The sequence below is a fragment of the Diplotaxodon limnothrissa genome, linkage group LG8, assembly GCF_057381915.1.
Source record: "Diplotaxodon limnothrissa isolate DT_005_m linkage group LG8, D_limnothrissa_male_GT1.1, whole genome shotgun sequence".
NCBI classification, from domain to species: domain Eukaryota; kingdom Metazoa; phylum Chordata; class Actinopteri; order Cichliformes; family Cichlidae; genus Diplotaxodon; species Diplotaxodon limnothrissa.
In genome coordinates, this window is record NC_140603.1 from 27331977 (window position 1) to 27354104 (window position 22128).

General features: G+C 41.0%; 1 protein-coding gene across 1 annotated transcript in view; it reads right to left on the bottom strand.

The window, feature by feature from the left end:
• Positions 1-2001: 2001 nt before the first annotated feature.
• Positions 2002-22128, bottom strand: part of LOC146627067 (vesicle-fusing ATPase-like) — a 30599-nt gene continuing 10472 nt past the window's right edge. Inside the window, exons 7-22 of the mRNA XM_085361020.1 lie at positions 21934-22009; positions 21360-21515; positions 18536-18735; positions 15872-16037; positions 15644-15718; positions 14790-14977; positions 13852-13947; positions 12533-12689; positions 12281-12414; positions 12045-12111; positions 11840-11919; positions 9212-9346; positions 8871-8984; positions 4571-4626; positions 4286-4358; positions 2002-2290 (exon numbers count right to left, since the gene is read on the bottom strand). Of these exons, the coding sequence (XP_085217146.1) occupies positions 4328-4358; positions 4571-4626; positions 8871-8984; positions 9212-9346; positions 11840-11919; positions 12045-12111; positions 12281-12414; positions 12533-12689; positions 13852-13947; positions 14790-14977; positions 15644-15718; positions 15872-16037; positions 18536-18735; positions 21360-21515; positions 21934-22009 (1731 nt within the window). The 3' untranslated portion in view covers positions 2002-2290; positions 4286-4327. The remainder of the gene's footprint in view (positions 2291-4285; positions 4359-4570; positions 4627-8870; positions 8985-9211; positions 9347-11839; positions 11920-12044; positions 12112-12280; positions 12415-12532; positions 12690-13851; positions 13948-14789; positions 14978-15643; positions 15719-15871; positions 16038-18535; positions 18736-21359; positions 21516-21933; positions 22010-22128) is intronic.

Genomic DNA, 22128 nt, shown 5'->3' on the forward strand with positions numbered 1-22128 from the left:
TTTTTATAGGACTGCAAATCCTCTTGTAACTACAAGTATCGCCATCATGTGGCCATAAAAAGAATGCAGGTTTAAAGCACAGCTTTGTCCATCTTTTATAGTCTTTGGTCCAGATACTAGCTAATAAATGCTAAAGAACAAACATAGAAAAAAACTAAAATTCAAACAAAGTACACAGACCACTGGTTTAATTTTGTTCTCTGTTGGATCTATATACAATATTGTCTACTCGACTGGCTAGTGCTGTTGCTAGGATTTATATGTGGTATCCCTGCATTGCTCTGCAATTTCACATCCAAAGCTTTGGGTTGCGGTGGAATTTCTATCGTCAGGTCGATCTGCTCTCTTCAAGTAGGTCTGAAAAAACTATGGTAGAAGAAGCAACTAGAAATGTGTAGTAGGAAACAATAATACTGAAGGAGCGAATCACAGTCATTGCAGGCTGTGCTGACGTGACATGTAGTTACTCATATAGGGAAGTTATGGTGTAGGATTTCAGAAGGATTGGCAGTTACATCATACTCTTTGCTCAACATACAGATTTAATCCAGAAGGATAAATCCCACTTTAGCTGCTCTACATTTGAGCATGTTAACAAGAGTGCATGGGAAGTAACTCACTTTAAGAGGCAGCCTCTAGTGGTCATTCAGTGAACTGCAGACACTTCCATGCACGTGTCATTTTTTCAGCTCCAGAGATATCTGAGAAACACATGCATGAGCCATTCTGTGGAAGTAGGTAGGTTATTCTGATTCAAACCCACATACTGCATGAAATGTATATGAATCTAAAGCTGAAAAGAGTCTCAAAGGATTCTTAAAAACTACTGCTGTTGATCCAGTTAGAACGAGCAAATGAACTATCATTCGTGGCTCAAGAGTTGGGAGTTCGCCTTGTAATCGGAAGGTTGCCGGTTCGAGCCCCGGCTTGGACAGTCTTGGTCGTTGTGTCCTTGGGCAAGACACTTCACCCGTTGCCTACTGGTGGTGGTCAGAGGGCCCGGTGGCGCCAGTGTCCGGCAGCCTCGCCTCTGTCAGTGCGCCCCAGGGTGGCTGTGGCTACAATGTAGCTTGCCATCACCAGTGTGTGAATGGGTGGATGACTGGATATGTAAAGCGCTTTGGGGTCCTTAGGGACTAGTAAAGCGCTATATAAATACAGGCCATTTACCATGGCACCTGCCTAATCCAGTGATCTCCCGGAGTTCTTGATAATACACTGGCTACTACTTAGGATGAGGTGATCTCTTTATAAAGAAAAACATGTATGTGCATGAATTCAGCTTCCCATAATTCACAAGTTTTAGCTCAAATTTAATCTCACTTGCAGAAAATACAAAAAAGGAAAAAAAAAATGATACAGCGACATCATTTTGATTTTCTACTAATATCTCAAGCAACATTTTGCTACTTTTTACTACAATCCTGGAGAACTGCATCAAGAAACGTGCACACATGCAGCAGTAGCTCCTCCATAAATGGCTGAGTGTTTTCTTGCCAGGCTCTACAATCATTGCTCAACCCAGAAGCTGTGGAGGTTAACCTCAAATGTGTGAATGGGTTCATCTCTTCTCAAATATTTCATAATCAGGAGGTAATTACACTAAGTGATAGTTATGACATTCTTATGATTTCAACAGCCATGAGAACATTTAATAGTTAACTTTTTTTATTTTTCTTGGGAGCAGGAACTTTTTACATGCTACTGTAGAAAACAGACAGCTATTTGGACGCACTGAACAGTGTCTGAACTAAACAGCAACTGAAAACCTACATTATAATAATGGAACACACAGCACAAGTTCCTTTGTAACGTCCCTTTAAAAACAACATTAACTACAGATACTACAATGTTTTTTGTTAGTAATATTATTTTATTCATACAATAAAAAGATCAGAGGCAAGGAAATGTGCAACATAAGAAAAGAAGTCATGGAATGATCTCTTCCTACAAATAAAGTCCACATAAACAAACATTATCATAATTAGTGTTTGTGCACATGTACTTTGCCCCGACTCTTTTTGTATACATATATATAAAATCCCAATGGAGTGCTAGAGGCATCACAAAGAGATTGCAGCACAAGCAGACACCCAGATACAACAAGCACTGCGCATATCTCTTATTTTATATTATCACATAATGCTGCAGAGGAGGAGACTGCCTGCTTGGTGTCTGCAGCTCAGAGAAGCACGCAGAGCTTCAGGGATGAGAAGGATGTAGAGAGATGGGATCTATATCTCGTTTGCTTCCTCCTGCCATCCTTTATCAGTCTTCTGATCCTCTGCAACTGAGTGAAGAGAGAGAAATAAAAGTGAGATGAGGCAGGCGGGCAAAGGAGGCATGCTGCCACAGGAGAGCGCCTGTCTAGTCGACCTATTTTTAGGCACGCTGTGCACCAGCTATACCATAAGCCTCTGATGCCAAGATGAGAAGCAAAGCTCCCGCTACTTGTTGAAAGACTTGTTGTTTATCACCGTGGGCACCGTCCTCCCGCGGTTCATTTCAGAAGGCAAGATTAGCAACTTAGACACATAACTTTCTTAAACTTTGCCCTGCGTTTTTGTAATGATTCGGATAAAGACATGGAATGATAATAACTTTGTATTCATTCACCTAGAGAGCTTTTATGATGCCAACATTCTGAGCAAAATCATTGTCAGAACTGAACAACACCCAATGCACGTCACAGTTTTACAAGCATGCATAGTCAAGGTAAAAAGAAAGCACGCCCTCTTTAAATTCTAAGGTTTTATGTCTCAGGACATAATAACGATGATCTGGTCCTTAACAGGTCTTAAAATGCTGGAGATTTAGAGCAAAACATGACATATAACAGCATGTCATTTTTTTTTATTAAGTCAAAACACAGAAGCAGCATGCAGAGTAAATACAACCTCACTAATTCCAAGTTTCAGGACCTTAATAAAAGCAGACGTTTTGGCAGTTTGCTGGTCTGGAGCATTCAGGTGTGTTAATGCCACAAAGGAAACATCAGCAATGAGCTTAAAGAAGCAATTGTTGCTCCCCATCAATCTGGGAAGGGTTTAATTTTTAAACAATTTCAGAAAGAAGTAGAAAGCATTCAAGATAGGTGCCAGTGTTCCCAGGAGTGGATCCAAGAGCTCCTTCTCATGCTCTACAGGCCTCAGTTAGCATATTAAATATTGAAGCTCATGACAGTAAAATTCTAAAAAGACTGAACAAGTATGGCTCGTTTGGAAGCATTGCCAGGAGACATGTCTGTTCTCTCCACATAAAGAACATGGCAGCACAGCTACACGCGTGGCGACACCGCCGTGATGGCATGTTTTACAGCCACGAGACCTGGGCCCTTGTAGTCATGAACTCCAATGCATACCAAAGTATTCTAGGTCAGCGATCCCCAACCGTTTTTGTGCCACGGACCGGTTTATGTCCGACAATATTTTCACAGACCGGCCTTTAAGGTCTCGCTGATAAATACAACAAATAAAACCAGTACCAAAAAAAGGAAGATTTATTCATAACACACGGAAAAAGACCCAGGGAAACTTAGATAACGATAAAAACGATTAAAAAATAACGATAAAACCCCTGAAAACCATCAATTTCACACCCGAGTCTCAACTCTCGGGGCTCGGTGCCAAACGACTCACGGACCAGCCCGGGGGTTGTTGTTACTCACTGTTCTAGAGTAACATGTGAGGCCATCTACCCAACAGCTGAAGCTCGGCCAAGACTGGATCGTTCGAAAGAATCAAGGTGTTGCAGTCCAGGCCTCAAAAAGTTCAGAAAGCAGTGCATAAAAAATGATCGCAAACCTCAATGAACTAAAGTGACTTTGTAAAGGGAGTCAAAATTCCTCCACAATAATATGAAGGACTGATAAAGTTATATAGAAAATGGTTACTTCAAGCTGTTCCTGCTAAAGGTGTCTCCTCAAACACCCGAATCATTCACTTTGTTGGGTTTTTTACAGTAGTGTTTGGTGCCCTGTGGAAGTGTTTTTATTGTGACAATTGTTTCGTGTGATGCTTCCGATTCCACGCACGCACAGATTAGCTGTAAAACTACTTAGTCAAAGGTAAGTTTGGTAATTCAGTTTTGAGTCAGCGCATTTTAACAACATCCTCCGTTATTCTGTGGTTACATCTGCTTGACTGGACTCGCATAACGTTATTTCGAAACTTTGACTGTGACTCTTCAAAGAGTGGAATCACAGACTTTCACATCAGCTCTCCTCAACCCTCGACAGGATATGATGAGTTAAAAAATTTAACGTTTCAGCTTAAAGCGGCCTCACCGTTGAAGGATGCCTCTATTTCACCGCGTGGCTCCACTGAGTCTAGATTGCCACAAACTTATCAGAAACCAGTCTGTAGAGGGAGAAAAAGGACAAAATGTGTATTATAAATCACACTTGGTACGATGATTAAAATGTAAACACTTTGTGCTTCTGACTAACTTTTTCCTTTCTGCTACATTTGTAACTGACAGCTGGTGAAAGTGACAGACGTGTGTGCGGTGTGAGTGTTCAATGTCAATCCTGCTCTGGTGATGTGGTTAGAAACAGGAAAGGAATACTTACGCTCCTTCTTCCTGCAGCAGACTCACGAACTTCCTAACTCTGTAGTCAGGATCCATCTGAAAAGACAGATATGCATGCTTAGTGCTAACAGTCATACGATAAAATAACTATATATTTTATTAGCAGGTTCTTTGTGAACATGCACGGGTTTCTTCAGGTGTTAAACATCACAGCGGCATGCTATCAACGGCGGCGGGTCCTGGAGTTCATGTTTCAGTTTGGATTGAAGAGAAGGGGAGGGAAAAGGAAGCAAAATTAATGGGAACCTATGCAATAACTTACAGTATGTCTGGAATCGCCTGTAGCAACCAGAGTTAAGACATGAGAGCAGTCGGAAACGTTGGAATGAGAGGAAAAAAGATAAAGACCGCAAATGTGTACGTGAGTGCGGCTGTTTGCAGCATGTCCCGGCAAACACAGGTTCATACTTCTTCAAGCTCAGAATGGGGTGTGTGTGTGAGGGGGGGGGGGGGGGGGGGGGGGGGGGGCACTGAGCATAGCATTGGAGCATACCACAGCAATTACACAGCCCCAACAAACAGGCTGCACACATAGGCAACATAACAGAGACACAGTCGGGAGAAGAAAGGAGCTAATGGTGTGATTTGGGTTTGTCTGATGCTGCTGGTGGGATGTCCGTCATCGGTTTGGTAAACAAATATTACTTGAAATATGAGGTTTTGAGATGGACGAAGAAAATTCATCGTGGCTTTGAGCAGCAGACATCGATTAGCTGGAGTGAAACATTTCAAGTTTTAAAACTTTACTTCAGGAGTTTAGAAATATCTGAGAAATTTGTAAGAAACAAGGGAAAAAATGAGAGAAGCAAAGAACGAGATGATCACTGGAACGTAGATTTCCTGTTGTGACGTACGACAGCGACTTAATTAAATCCTGCTTGGTTCTGTGATCTCCTCACAGGTCACAGGAGTAAAGATTTAGGACACACAAATCATCATTTTGGCAAATCGAGTAACAGGATATTTAGTTCCTGTTTCTAATTGTTCTACCTGTTACATTTTATTTTTCCTTCTCGGTTTTGTTTTCACAAAATAAAATCACCACAGCTGGACATGATGTCACAGGTTACTACAGTGACTAATTCGATACTGTTTGTCTATTTCAGTGGAGGTAAACAGTTAAAGGATGACATCTTTTAATTTTAAACAAACGTATTACTATTACTTATTTGGAACAAATTCATTTAAAAAACTAACCGGGACTAATTTTATTCATTTTGAGCTGCATATTTATAGAAAAGGGCTCAAGCAGTTTTGCATAACTCAAAACTACTGAGCTGCCGTGCAGCGGTTTATCCTCTGTCACCCTTTCATTTAAGCATCCTCATTTTTTCCTGATTGGCTGCCTTTTGTAAACAAAAGGCTTAAAAGGCAGGTGGGTGGGGCTTCTATGCTCACAAATAAAGCTCATACAAGGCAAAGAGCAGGAAAATGGAACCGCTGAAAACCGCACATTTAGAGCAGTTTAAAGCTTTTGGCTCACAGGGATTACTTGTACTCACTCTTACTGCTGTAAAATCATATATTTTGTCTGTAATGGGAAAAAAAACCCCAAAACAAAAGTCTTCTTTAAAGCCTCCACCAGTCCAAGTACCGATCAGTAAACGATTTATGATCAATCAGGTTGATTATGCTTTGTGTCCTGACAGGATCAATGTCCCTACAGGCTTTCCAAGTAAATCATTTAGGGGAACAGGGCAGAAAAGAACTACACCGCTTGCTACTGTACAGAAAAATGCACAAAAACAAAACTTGGAGGCCAAGCCACAAATCCCTTTAGGCAAAGTAAGGAAGGTGAGAAGACTCTGTACCCACTGCATCCCTCTACATAACGGGTGGGTTGAAAGGAGACCAAAAATCTGCTATGACTTGGTGGTCTATGTTTTCATTTTTGTACATGTCTCCTTGATTTATTTATTTTTTTTAAACCTACCCCTCACATTTGCCCCCTTCAGTGGCTGATCTTTGCTTAAATCGTAGGTAAAACCAGACCACGAATAGCCTAAGACTTTTCTGATGAGTATCTTATTAGCAACACGTGAATATAACTTGGAAAGCTGTGCAGAGCACGGTTTCACAACTATGAATGTATTGGAGAGAATGGTTTGTGAACTAGAAATGTACTGGATCCCTCTCCTCAACAAATCATCAGCAAAGCCACACAGTTTTTCACTACAGCTAATAGATGACAGTTTTTTGTGCCTGACAGACGGATCCTGTTGACTGTCGAGAATGCCGGCCAGATGTCGAAGAAGAGGAGGGACGGCCTGCTCAAGCTCAGACCACACTGACAGAAAAAAATAATAATAACGCAAAGCCTGTGCCAGTATGAAATCTGTGTTTTGAATAAAATGGGAGGTGATGAGTGAGTTATTGAAAAGACTGTTTTCTTGTGCTTCACAAGTTTCGTACCCCCAAAATAACTTGACCTTTCTGTTGTCTAACACAACTAGTACACATGGAGCTGCAACAGCATAAGAAATGTCCAAAAATAGTCAAAAAAGAAACATAAGTTCACATTTTAAATAGATTTTTAGACAAACAACATAATAGTTGCTTATACAAGACATTTAATACAAGGTATGACATCCAAGCAGTCCAGATGTGTTGTTTGAGGAACTGTTTTCCATTCCTTGATGAGCATAGTCTGCAGCTATGCTCAACTAGGAGTGGAGCCTGCAACACGCTGGGTCGATGCACATCGTGTTCCAGGGTTTTGATATCCAGAAAAGCCTGCGCTACTCTGGCAGTGCAGGGTTTGGCATTGTCCTGCTGAAACAGCTGCAGGGAAGGGTGCTGTCACAAGAATGGCACAAGTACGGGTTGGAGCACTTCATCTTGTTACCTCTGTCCGATCCGATTTCCACCAAGAACAATCACATCTGAGGCGGCGCTCTCATGCAAAGCTGCAGGAGAGGCTCAGATACATATGGCAACGTGCAGAATGCCACAGCCCAGCCTCGGTCAACATCACCCCGTCAATCGCGGTACTCATAACAACGTTGTGCACACACCATTTGGTTTCGTGTTTTTTCTCTTGGGTTGAGGATACATGAGTTAATTTGTGTTCGGTACTGAACTGAAAACTAGTCATAGAAGATGTTTGGGTTTGTCTATGAGATATATGAGATCGCTGATATATTTCTGTTAGATCTGCTCCTTCTGCACATTTTGAGCACTTATTATCATTGCTATGCAGATGACACTCAGTTGTATCTCTCTTTTAAACCACAAGACATTTGTAAGTTACAGATTTCTCAGAGGTGCTTAGACTCTGTTAAAAGTTGGAGGCTAACTATTTTCTGATGTGCCCCTGACAGATTTGTGCCTGAGGTAATGGAAAGTCCCCTTGCCACATTTCCTAAATCTTCTATCAGCAACCTTTGGATAATTTTTGACTCAGCTTTCACTTTGGACGGTCATGTTAAATCTCGCTTTCGCTTTTATCGCTTAAGAAATATTGCCAGTTTCCACTGTGTCATGATGGAAAATGTTATTAATGCATTTATTTCATCACTTCTGGATAATTGTAATTCACAGTTTACTTGTCTTAACAAAGCTTCCTTGGAACGTTTGCAGCCTATTCAATAAAAGCCGCTGCGAGGCTTCTGACTAAGTCTTCTAAATATTATCATGTCACTGCCCATTAACTTCTGACTTTAAGATTCTGGATTTGACTTTTAGAATTTTGCATGGACAAGCACCAACATAAAGAGTAGAGTAGAGTGCACTTATGCATCCATATAGCCCCAGCAGGTGCCTGATGTCATGTGATCAAGGCCTGCTTGCTGTGCATGCAAGGCTGAAACCGAGACCGAGATTTTGCTACAGCGGCTTCAGAATCTAATGATCTTTTTTAAAAAGCTGCCAAAAACCCATCTTTTTGTGTTGCAATTTTACCAACCTACTTAAAATAATCTCTTTTGGAATAGATTTAAAGCAAAGATGTGCTTATTTTTGGAAAAGGGAACGAAAGCACATCTGAGAATGCAAATTTAAACGCAAACCCAAAGTACGAAACTACACACAATGGGTCATCACAGGCTGATGTTTAAAAGCTGTATTGTTTGCTGTGTACCAATGGTGATCATTAATTATAGGAGTCGTGAAAGTGTGCCCCCAGTGTCAAACCATCCACTTTACATAAACCCACAAATATTATATTTTTTTTAAAAAGAAGACAAAAAAACTTGCATTACCGCAAAATTCATACTAACTACAACATAAAACTAACTAAACTGTTGAAAAAAGTCAAAATAAAGACCATAATAGTTTCTCACCTGTGCCGCCATTTCAATCAGCATCAGCAACTTTTTAATGCCGATCCCCAAGCGTTGGCCCTGTACAGCTTTAGCTATCATGGCCCGTTCTTTCTCATTGAAACTGCCCAGCAGCTGTGTAAAGCAGAAAGAGACACAGGAACGATCAGTGCGAGAGAGAAACACTTAAATTCTGTCATTCATTTTTTGCATTCAGGAATTCTAATAAAAAAGTAAGCAAAAACAATGTCGCCAAGTCTAATGGTAAGAAGAAATTCACAGAAGAAAAGCATCTTGCATCATAGATGCAATTCTTAGAAACAGACATTAGAAATTTGTAGTTTCATAGTTGTGTAGTTTACCTCAAAGGCCTCCATCAGCTGCTCTACTTTTGAGATGTTGGGAATGTGGATGGTGGTGCTGAAAGCATCCAACATCTCCATTTCCTGAAGGACGTCTTTACGACTTGTGGTGCCAATGATGAGCAGCTTACGACCCTGAAAGAGAAGCAGATGTCATTTTGTCTGGATCTTTAATCGTTCCCTCACATTCATCAGCTGGTCTCCTCCTATTGGTCATAGGAAAAAGAGAGACCAATGATGTATAACTATTTGATAATGTACAGGAAAAGCACAGGAGCAGTCCAGATGAAAGTGTGTGATGGCTCTAACAGAGGTTCAAGCATCATGATTGCGTGTCCTGGATGGTTTCAACACTTAAACAGAGACTGCAGCATGTTGTGCGCTCTGCTGAGAAGGTGATTGGCTGCAGACTCCCATCTCTGCAGGACCTGTACACCTCCAGGACATTGCGGCGTGCAGCTCGGATCTCAGCTGACCCTTCTCACCCTGGACACAGTCTGTTTGACCTGCTCCCCTCAGGCAGGAGGCTCCGGTCCATTCGCACCAGAACCTCTCGCCATAAGAACAGTTTCTTCCCCTCTGCTGTTGGACACATGAACAATAACCATATGACTGTACCCGCCACTAACACATGACCCTACGCTGTGTCACTGCATCATTCCATGTTTGGCACTGATCACCACCTGCACTCATGTATATATCTTTCAACGTAGCACTCTTAATTCTTATTCTCATGTATATATCTCATGTATATATCTTTCCACGTAGCACTTTTAATTCTTATCCCTACTTTTATTTTTTTCCATGTCTATTTAAGTGCTATTTATGACACTATGTTTGCACTGAAGCACCGCAGCAATTTCCTAATGTTGTAAACCTGCTCAACATTTGGCAATAAACCCCATTCTGATTCTGATTCTGATTCTGATTCTTATCTAGAACTCAGCCAGACTATACAAAAACTGGGCACACCTATGTGTCACCTATGGTCTTTGAGCCATATTATGAAGCCTTATAATAACGAACATTTTGGCCACCCCAGTTCCAGCATTTTTTTTTCTCTGACCAACAACCTGTCCATCATTTGTATAGTTTTACAGCTTTAAGGCAAGTCAGCTGATGCATGTAACATACACCTGGTCTATACACGCAATCACAATGCCAACCCTGCTTCTACAGCCGTGTTAACTTCCTCAGAATACAGTCTTTGATAAAGTCAAAGTTCTAGCAACACAAGCAGCATATATAACAACTTCACTGCTTGACAGATATGAAGGTGAAAATCTTCATTTTATCTCATTTGTATTATTTTTATTGACATGTTTCATTGGTATGTGATGTATCTGATGCTGAGAGACCACAGGCCTGTAAAAACAAGCTGCACCTGCTTAGACAACAGTAATTTTATTATTAGCTAAACAACAGTTATTAAATGTAGTCCATGAGAAGCTGGTTTAATCACAGATATGTGTAAAAATTAAAATTAAGGTTGTTTTGCATTTTGTTTTCTCACTCATATCCACCCTATTAAACATGTTGTTTGTATGCATTTTTAGGACGGTGGGGAAGTTGTGTCAGAAGCTTCTACTCTGCTCCTTTAATGGCTTACACTGCAACATCAGCACTTTCTGTATCACACCGGGTTATGTTCTCATTGCCCGCGACTACAAACAAGCCAATCAGAAGTGTCGAATTGTGAACATTTTGTAATTAAGTTCTCATGTTATCCAAATTTTGATGAAGGCAGTCTTTGATGCCAAAGCTCTTATTGGTTATTGGAATACAGGGCGACTGATTTCGTCATATTCTGGAGATTTCTGGCTGCCCAGGTGAAGGCCGACATTGAGCAGGGGCTCTAAGTCACAACAGGAGTTAAAAAAATAGAAAACAATAGAAAGAAGAAAAAAAGACAGCATAATGCAGCATAATGGAGCAGAGGGCAACAGTAGAGAAGACAAACATGAGCGGGGAAGAAAGAGGGGAAGCAAAAGAAATGTCGCTGCACTAAGCCGACGAGTTGGAGAACGACCAGAAGAAGACCAAGGAGGAGAGGCAGAGGAGTGGCGAGCAGACAGGGGGATTATGGCTGCCGCCTGCCCCCCCATGGCGTGGGGGGTTGTGATGCTGCATGCAGATGAGGTGCCACACAGGCGGCAGTGCTGCCAGGTCCTGGCTCTCTCACAGAGCCCATTCTCCTCCGTGTCCCCCTGGCCTCCCCCGGCCCCAGGCACCCCGCTGGGCCCAGCGCTTTACAACCCCAGAGGAGCACTGCAGCCAGGCATTCAACACCAGGCCCCGCGCCACTTCTCATGCACATGCAGCCATATAGTGAGCTATACCCTCATTCACAAACCCATCAACAACAGACACACACAAACTACAACTAAAGAAACTATGAGAAATGGGTCTCCACCACCACCATTCACTCCGAGCACAACAGGCCTGGACCAAAACACTTGCTAATAACCATACACTCACACACAGGCGTTCACACATGCCAGTTGCAGGCAAAGACCTCTAACAATTCCTCGCAAGACTTTATGTTGGCATCCATAAGATCTGCTGCCCTCTTTCTGCCACCTCAGGACTAGCAACACTGACAGTGAGCAAGAAATAAACCCTGGTTACCTTTGGAGGTGGTTTCTTCAGCAGCACCAGCAGAGCCTGTAGCACCATGTTGGAGAAACGAGGGCCAATAGGAACGTAATCTGACGACAAACATAATTTTATTATTTCATTTCCTCGGTCTCATCAAGTCTGATTCAAATAAAAAGTAACTTCAGAAGGCAACTGAGTAGAAGACCGCAAAATATTTTGGGCTCTCTCGTCTTACCCAACAAGCGCTCGATGTCGTCCACAACCACACAGCTCAGCTGGGATTTGTAAGCATCTTCAAATATCTGCCAAAGGGAAACAAAAAGGTACAACCTGATCGCCATCAGAGAAAAAACACACCAGAAAACACTAAAAATAACTACTAGTATTTTAAAAATGACATTACTACACTAGCATCTTAACCCAAACATCCGGTATTTATATGCACTGTATCTGCATTATGAAATCTGTTACCTTTTTGATGGCCTGGCATTTGGCGATCTCAGAGTGTCCGATCATCTTGTCCGGAGAACAGATCTTGATGAATGGAAACTGGGAATCCTCAGAAATCTTAGCCGCCAGTGCCGTTTTGCCGCTGTTAGGTGGGCCTGGCGGTGAAAAGAAATCACTGATCAACCATTTTAATTGTTAGTAAAGCAGGCCGCTGTCCTCACCTTATTTTATTTGCTCTATGTGTTTGGGTTGCATGACACGTGTGAGAGTTACCTTCCAGCAGCACAGAGACTAGTGGCGTGCGGTCACTGTTCTTTGTCTGCTGCACCAGCAGCTCCCCGTCCTCCAGGGCTGCTGACACTGGGTCACCCCACCGGATTATGCCGTTCATGATGTAGCTGGCGTAGTCCTCCTGGTTGGTTCCAAATGCCTGAAGAAGTGGTACAAGGAGAGGAAAACAGAAAGTGAGACTCTAATTTTGTTTGCCTGCATGAGCTCAACCGAGAATGGAAATATTAGTTATAAAAAAGATATTTCCTCTGTGTTGTAGTCTTGTATAACCTGCACAAGTGCTTCATCTGAATCCAGTGAAGTTTAATCACAAATAAATATAATTTACAAGTATTGTGGATATAATTCTTGCTTATACCTGGACTGCTTCTTATAACATTTAGCAGGTGAACAGGTTCAATTCAGGTGTAAAATAGTGTTGAGAGGCCCCTGAAGCCTGTCAAAAACAAAACTCATGCCCAGAGTGGAAAAAAATGTTTATATTTATATGCAAAACTTAGACTAGTGACATCAGCTCGACTTCATAATACTGTCATCACAGGTTTTAGTTACAGTCTAATGAGGAGAAAAGGCATCTTTCAAAGATTCCAGCCTGCCACTAAATTTCAAGAGATTTAAGTGTTGCAAGTCAAAACACTTTTGCAAAGGTTGTGGCACAACTGATCGTTTAGCGTAAGGTGGTTTTAAACTCTAAGTGTCTCAAGTGAGCCTGATAAAAACAAACAAGCTAAATCCTAGCCTAGCTTCTTTCTTTTTTTAAAAATCTCGACTCATGCAAATAGTGTTCGATCACATAAATATTATTAACAACCAACAGGAGCACTCAGTTTTCTCAAGCAGGTCACATGCAGCTTCTGTTTCTGCACCATCATTCAAAGTTTTTCTCTTTGCAAAGATCCACCAGCAGCATGACTGGACTGCAAAATCTCAAAGTCTGTGATTAAAACTCGGACTTATCATGCATGGATTTTGATGTCAGAATGCGCCCGATTTTGACGTTTATTAGTCTTCTTGTCTGTGGTGGGCGTTAGATTAAAACGTGATGGTGAATGACGTACGATAAGACAAACCGACAAACTTATCCAAAACTCAGGTTTTCCTTTATATTTTAGAAACAACATTTCTCTCAAATATTTCAGGATGTTTCACGGATCATGTTACGGAATAACGAAAAGGCCAGAGAAGGTGCGAATGGTTGAGTTAAACTTCAGGTTATTTTGATTATTAATGTTACTTTTATTTCACTGTACTTTGCATTTCATGTTTAAGAACTTAAGAGAGACATGTGCACAGTAACTTACGGGTTTGATGTCGTTATTCAGCGAGGCCATGAAGTCTATCCTGCTGACCTGCAGTTTTTCCGCCGTCTCCATGTTTACCTCCACTGTGTTGCTGGCCTACATCAGAGCAACAGACAAACAGCACAGGTACAGAGACAGCAAATTGCTTCGAATGAACTCCGTACCCTGTCTCGTGAAATCCATTAAATGAAGTACTGCACATGTAGATTGCAAAATGTGTCAGAAGACAATGTACTCCCTCAGAGCAGAAAGGTCAGACAGAGAGACGGAGGGAGGGAAGAATAAGTGCCTAAAGGAGTGAAGAGAAACATCGCTGCCATCAGACATGTGTCTGTCATTTATCATCACCCTCCAATATCTGCTGCTCTGCGGGGGCAGAATGCTTAACAGATGAGAACTTCACCTTATCTTTGTGCCTTACTGAGCAGTATAGATTTGAGCCAATGCACCTGATAAAACACTTAAGGGAGGGCACACACACAAGCACACACACCTGGATACCTACCCAACCCTTCGACACCTGGGTGGCTGCTTAAACTGGCACTATAATACCATATATTATGCCCACCAGGTGTGTGGCCTGCAACTTAAGCCAGGAACATGACACTGTTCCTGTCAGTGCTTTTGAAAATAATGTATCTAATATAAAAAGAACAGGTTTTCAAAAGTTGAATACATTTTTTGCATTACTTCTACTTTCCTTCTTCTCTTCCTTTAGTTTTCTTTTTAAATTTACTGCCCTTCAATTAAACTTTGTATTTGCTTTTTATAGTGCGTATTGGCTTGTGGAAAATACTGGTTGCTTGCCAGTATTTTAACTCTTATATTAGTGAGGAACATATTGCTCTGAGGGCATTTTACTATTATTTCCTTGTTTTCTATAACCCAAAAAACATACACATTAATAAATGGACAGTAAATAAGCTCCTTGGACTGACCTTGATGTGTCTGTTCATGGCTGTGGACTGAGCAGCTCTGACCAGACCCTCCAGTTCAGCACCGCTGTAGTTCTTGGTTTCCACAGCCAGCTCTTTAACGTCGACATCGCTAGCCAGCAGTTTGTTCTCCCGCATCCTCGCTGTGTGGATGTTGAGGATCTGAATTCGCCCAGTTTCATCCGGTAAGCCTTGAAGAATAAAGCGGAAAAGGAAATGGAGAAAGTGACCGCGTGTGGTGTACTGGTTCTGTAGTGCACACAGTCAAAGAGTCACAGCTGATAACAGCCTTGTATCCATTGAGCTTTACCAGTAAGGCTGCTGGTATTAACTTGCAGAAATCTGCATAAGATACATTACTTCTTCATTTGATAGCACGAGTATTACTTATTTACACTGTTTTTAAGACTTTCTGACCCACAGTAGAAGTATTTTCACTGATTTTCTATTAATTATTTGAGCAAATACTTTAACTAATTACTTCATAGGTTTTAAAAATATGTTCTTTATAATCATTTTAACTTTCTTTTCAGTTCAATTCAGTTTTATTTATACAGCACCAAATTACAACAAAGGTTGCCTCAAGGCACTTTATTGTAAGGTAGACCTTACAATAATACAGCAGAGAAACCCCCAACAATCAGATGACCCCCTATGAGCAAGCGCTTTGGCGACAGTGGGAAGGAAAAACTCCCTTTTAACAGGAAGAAACCTCCAGCAGAACCAGGCTCAGGGAGGGGCGGGGCCATCTGCCGTGACCAGTTTGGGTAAGAGAAGGAAGAAAGGACAAAAGACATGCTGTGGACACGCTGTTTTAAGTCTACTGAATGAAATTCTGTGTGTTCGCTACTTCTTACCAATCTCCATCTTCACCTCCAGTCTTCCTGGCCTCAACAAGGCCTCATCTATCAGGTCGGGCCTGTTGGTCATACCTGAGGCAGAAAGAAAAGAAACCAGAAGAAAGGGAAGAACAAAAGTAATGAGACAGAGTTTGGCTGTTCAGGCGTGACACAGGACAGGATTTAAATGTGAAAGTGTTTATGCTAGTTTACATATACTGCGAGAAAATGTCTGCATGTTTGCACCTATGACCAGGATGTTGTTGAGTTGCTCCACTCCATCGATCTTGGATAGCAGCTGGTTAACCACGGTGTCATGGACTCCTGTGCTTCCTGCCATGCTGCCACGCTGCTTACAGATGGCGTCAATTTCATCAAATATGATGATGTGAAGGCCGCTGTTGGCACCGAGCTGTTCGCCGACACAGACGCAGAGGAAGAAGATTAATGTGTAAACTGTAAATACCTGCTTTGCACCTTTATCCTATACCATCTGTTCACACAAGCAGGGAGGACATCGCCTCGATAATGCTGAGTAAATCCAGTTTTTCTACATCTGTCATGCTGGATATAAGTAATTTTGCAGGAGATGGTGTTACACAGTTACACCTACTTACCTGAAAGCGCAAAAGTGATATGCATGTTTATCATATTTACTACAGGGGAGACAACACAGATGAACTACGGGGGTTAAAAAAAAACTTTCCCTGTTTACAAATCAATTAAGGAACATTCTCTCTTTATATTAGAAGCCTTAGAAAAGGTAATGCTTAAATATAAAAATTCAGATTTATCTAGATAAATATGACCTTCCTGACACACTTTTCCTAAACTGAAATCAGAACTGGATAGTATAGATACATAGTTCTTGTTTGATTTTATTGCCATATAAAAGTCAAAGGTTTTTATTTGTCTATAAATCAGAAATTACTTCCAACAGCCAGAACGAGTCCATCTTTTGCACTAAATCATGCACTGAATGATAAATGAACAAAGCCCTCTCTGTTAAAACTTATTGAAAGGAGTACATCTGGAACATCTGGAGGATATAAGCGCTGTATATACACAGAGTATAAGAAAAGAGATATCAACACCTTTAAACATGCACCAATTTGCAAAAATGTCTAAAAGATAAACTATAGACAAACACAAATGTGTATTTTAAACTTTTTTTCCTTCTCAAACACGCTTAATTTTGCTTGTAGCTTAATTTCTTAAACATATAGGTGTATGAATAAGTTTACCAAATAAACAGGGGGTTGGTTTTAAGGAGCTGTCTGTTATTTTCAAGGTCTTACAATATTATAATTGTCTCTTAGTTCTGGGAGTCAGTTTTCGGGTCCTCGGGTAAAGTATGTTGGTGCTGGCCATTGAATTCTGTGGAAAAGTTCATCTGCCTGCACAACTCAAGGCTGAAAATTCATCAGTGTGCTGCGGTCCATTTCTGTCCTCCCAAAGTTTTCTGCCCTGGAGCTTAGACGCACCTGATACAGCTGCATTTTATTGGAAGATGTGCAGAAAACTGACTTTTTTTTGGCTACTAAAATTCTCAAAATAAGAAAATCTGGTTAATGAAACTGGAATAACTAAAGTCTCAGGCATTTTTTTTGTAAGATCTGAAGCTGGCAAACCATAGGAAGTTCTGGTTTGGACATTCATTTAAATGTTTAGTGAACAAAAAGTAAGCACAGCAGTGTTATTACAGCTGGGTACTACCTCTCCTTGGCTGACCTGTATTTTCTTGACATCCAATTCAATTTACAGTGATTTAATGTGGAACTCCATAAAATGGCTTTCCATCTAGCACCTTGCAGAGGCAGAAGAATAAAAAAAAGAAGCTTCCTAAAATAACATAAAAACAAAAAATACATATTTTTGTTAATAAAATAAAATTTGAAAGTAAACTTTTTACTGAAAGTGGAAAATGTGAGTCAAGTTTTTATATTGTAAAAACTGTTTTTTAAAAATGCCCCCTATTATATGAAAAGATACTCAACCCAAGAGTGAGACTAATAGAAAAAATTACATTTTTAACAATAAAAACCAAATTTAAAGTAAAATCCACACAGCAAACATAAGGAAAATATAAGGAAATTGTAAATTTACATTAAAATAAAACTAAAATAAAACTACTAAAAAGTATACTATTAAACTATAATAACCTTGTAAAATATAAAATCAAATTACATTTTTTTTCAGCTGAGACACAGAAGCATAGCAAGAAGAAACCGTGACTGCTTTTCTTTCATCCTGAGCTGAATACAAGTATTGAGCCTCTTATGAATGAATGAAAAAAAAGCGATGGAGCAGCCGGGTGGGGGGTTATCGCTCCATCTACGGACCTGTCAGACTCTGACGTAGCATTTAAAGCAGGTGTAGAGCTGTTAATGTCACACACATACACGGTGTGTGTGGGGGTTTGTAGGGAGGTCTTATAGGAGGTCAAAGAGAACCCAGCCCCTCATTAAGTGGTGCAGAGTGAGGCTTATGTCACACCATCCAAACCAACTATCACTGCTGGGTTTCAGTGGCCCCTCTTCCCTTTCAAACACGCACACACACACACGCACAAACTTTAAAAAGTCATTACAGCTATGTCTGGCTAAAGGGCAGATCTCTCCACTCTTGAGAAATTAGATTTTTTCTGCAGTGCTTATCGGTATTTCACTGGGATGCTGGAAGAATACTAATAGCTACTGAGAAAATACTCTGAACAAACACAGTGACTTTTGATGACTTCTAGATTAGAAGTTTAGGAAAGTTCTAGCAACACAGCCAATATTACTTGGAAGCTGCAACAAAACAGACTCGTTTATTAATACAAACAGGACTTTTATGTTTGCTCTGCTTTGGTAAGCTGGCTCTGTTGTGGAAGAACAATACAAAATGTACATCGTGTCCTATTCTCACCCTCTTCTGTTCATCCTCTGCATCTGCAAACAGCTTCCTGATGTTCGCCTCAGACTCTCCCACATACTTGTTGAGAATCTCAGGGCCGTTGACGATCTTTGGCTCCCGGGCCTTCAGCATCTTGCCAATCTGTCGTGCCATCAGGGTTTTACCACAGCCTGGGGGCCCGTACAGCAGGATTCCCTTCACATGTTTACAGCCTGGAGACAGATGGACAAGCAGAGGAGAGGAGCTGATGTTAAACCGAGCACCCACAGTTCACTTTAACAGCTAGAAAATGAGTAGAAATCAGTGGCAAAATGCATAAATTGTATCATATGTTTCCAAAACAGTTACCTATTTAAACAGATGTCTGCATAAGAATGTGCTAAATCTATTCACAAAGGGATAAGGGATTTGATACCAGAAGCTATCTGGTTTCTGTCTGCAGTCCAGGTTGTATTGATCAGCCACATTTGAGTAGGCTCTGGCTGCAAACAGGTAAACAGTCCGTGGAGAACTACGTTGCTGAAATGCAAATTCAAAACCACTAATGTTTTAGCTTTATTTTAGCTGTGTTTAAATATATATATATATGCACTAGTAAACATAGACAAGCAAAAGAACAGGAAGTCTTGGCCTGGAAATCTGCTAGTTACACTGGAGAGCCCAGAGGTTACGTAAGAAGGATGACCAATGGCTTCTCCAGTTAAAAGAAAATAGTAATTCAACAGGAGAAGGCATTTGCTTTAAGTGTTGTTCATTACCCAAGATTTCGGACAATAATTTAGCTTTATACAATGTAGCAGCTGCAAAATGTTGGCATACACCCTAGTATTGTGGTGTATTATCGCTCTGTCGTCATTCTCAAGCTTAATATTCAATCCTTCGTAAGAAGTTGGCTATATGTTAGCCTTTTATAGAAATGATCTTAATGGATTACTTTTTTGTTGACTGAGAAGGGACTGCAGTGACGCCCTGCAAAGTTTTAGTCAGCCAGTAAGGTGTTAGTGTTAGGTGATGAAGTTTCTATAGTTTGTCTACAGATATTAACAAGAAGCTGAAATATGAATTTAGTTTTCTTAAGAAATACAGCCATTTTTGACCTTTCCCCCTTTGACTGGGGGGTAAATGTGTGATGAACATGAACAGAGTAGAGTAGGCATTCTTTGCAATTCCTACTCTACCTCACCTCCATTGATGCACATTCATATCACCTTAAAATATCTTGAGCTGCTGTTAATTTTAAGATTATGAACTTAATGATCAGACCAAGGAGCAGAAGTGTAAGCCGTATAATTCCAGCACTTAAGATTTCCTTCAAAGACTTGCTTCTTCTCCAAGAAGATCATGCGTGGAATCCATGAGCTCTCCACTCGGTAATGTTTACAGTGTGGCTCTTTTAAATGGCCTTTTGCACCTGGTTAATGACATTTAGCTCAGACTAATTGAGAGGCCACAGATAACCATCTGAGTTGCCATTTGGCCTGCTGAGGGAAAAGCGGCCCAGTCTGACAGGTGAGAGCGTAGAGACGAGGGGGTTGGCTTCTCTTGCAAGGTGGGGAGAAGTGATGTGGTTGTGTCGGGTTTGGAAGAGCAAGCACTGAAGCTTCTCTCTGTCTGCTTCACCTCTCTGGGAGCAAAGGGGAGACAAGGTGAAGCTCTCAGCATCTCAGGCACACACACATCATGTGTGACGTATGCACGCATATTGCCGCTCTGTCAGCACCTGCACCGCCTGCTCCCCACGCCTGCCAATTACCACTTTACCTTTTGCTGGGTGCGCTATCAGGACATGCCATCTCATTAGAACATCCAGCTGGGCACAGCCAAAGGCCAATCCCTGCACACAACCAACTGTTTAAAGGTCAGCTCGCACACTGCTGGACACTGCCGCTCTTAGCTCTGCAGGTATGGAGAGTCTGGGAAACTCATGTAAAGTGTATATTTGCCATGCTTTGGGGGTCCTTACAGCAGGTTTTCACAAGACTGTTAGCTTCTTGGAGCAAGGATTAGGACAGATGTGTGTGAATGCGTGTGAGAAGCGAGGGTTTGCGTATTAGTCACAAAGACCGCCTGATGGCTTTCATTAGAATGAGCTGCTGTCCTTTTGGCAAATGAATCATCATTGTAATCTGATTGCTGTCAAAGATTTATTAATGAGAGGGGATAGCAGGGAATTTAGTCACGGGCCAGGCACCCAGAAAGGACACTGCTTTGATTGTTCCCTCACTGTGGGGGTTGCCGATTCAGGTAATGCTGCTGCATTTCTCAGAGGAATTATTCGACGTTATGTTTGTGTTACGTCGACGAAAGGATTAAACACAAGCTGAATGTAATAACTGAAAACACTGATTACATTTAGCATGAGTAATCTCTTTAATCTGATGAACAGTGGAAGAAATACTGAGACAGAGAAAAACAGTGATTATTAGGATTGATTTTTTCTTTCCACATTTTGGTTGTTAATGTTCATCAAGTATGGACAAATGCACTCATATCGAGTGACTATGAAATTCTTTGACAAAACACTGAGGATCAATGCTTTATCACTCCAAATGAGATGATAATTTAAAAAATGAACTCCATATTAGAGCCAATAAGAGTAGAAACAGTTTAGACAGTAACATCATCATGAAACAGTTTCCTGAGATCATAGATGAAGTAAGAAATAGGGTCATTTTTTCATAGATTTTGACACAACCGAACTTCTTTTTGTTGGCCAGTTATGGCCTCATCACACAGATGTCTTAAATCATCATCAGACTTTAAGCATGGCAGTATAAAAAGTGGAAAAAGAGCCACAAACAAATGAATACGTGATGACAAAACCAGGGGGGCTTACCCATCTGTTCAACTATGTCTGGAGGGAACACTCGGGAGGCGAAGGCTCTCCGGAAGATGTCCGAAAACTCCTTGTCAAGGCCGCCAATGCCCATCCTCTCAAAGTTCCAGTCTGGGCTAATAATAGACTGACGTGACTCTCGAGTCTTAGATTTCCCTGGAGGGTAAAACATAAAAATGTTTATTATTCACTCAACAGTACACTTAATTCCTTTTTCCTCCGTTTGTTAGTGTCTTAGACGTTGCAAGCTTTATTTTGATGTGCATCAAAGTTAATTAAAATTTTAAAATGTAACTTTAAACTCTCCTTGAGCCAGTTTTGGTTTCTGTATTTAAAGTATTGCATTAATAAGTCACCCAATGCCTTTAAACCCCAAAGGCCAAGCTAAGTGAGTGAAGTGTGCCCCCTTGTGGTACTTTAGAGAATTGCTTCAGATGTAGTTAATGTAGATGTATGTAAATGCAGGTGTAACAGGTGTAGTGGTTTTAGCAGTCACATTTGCACTTTGTATTAAGTGTAGGCATATGAGAATCTATTTTTACAATGAGAGAAAAAGTAAAAGTCCGACACTCACCGGCCAGGATTACGGATGAGTTCTCTGCTTTCTCAAAAATCACCTGACTGTTTGCCACCAACAAACCAATGTCAATCTAAAGAAACAAGCAAAAGTAAGATGATAACTGGCTTGAGACACTGCCCTGTTTTCACTGCCTCAATAACAGCATCAACCTGTTTGAAATCAACATTCAGGTACAACATCTGGCCCTTT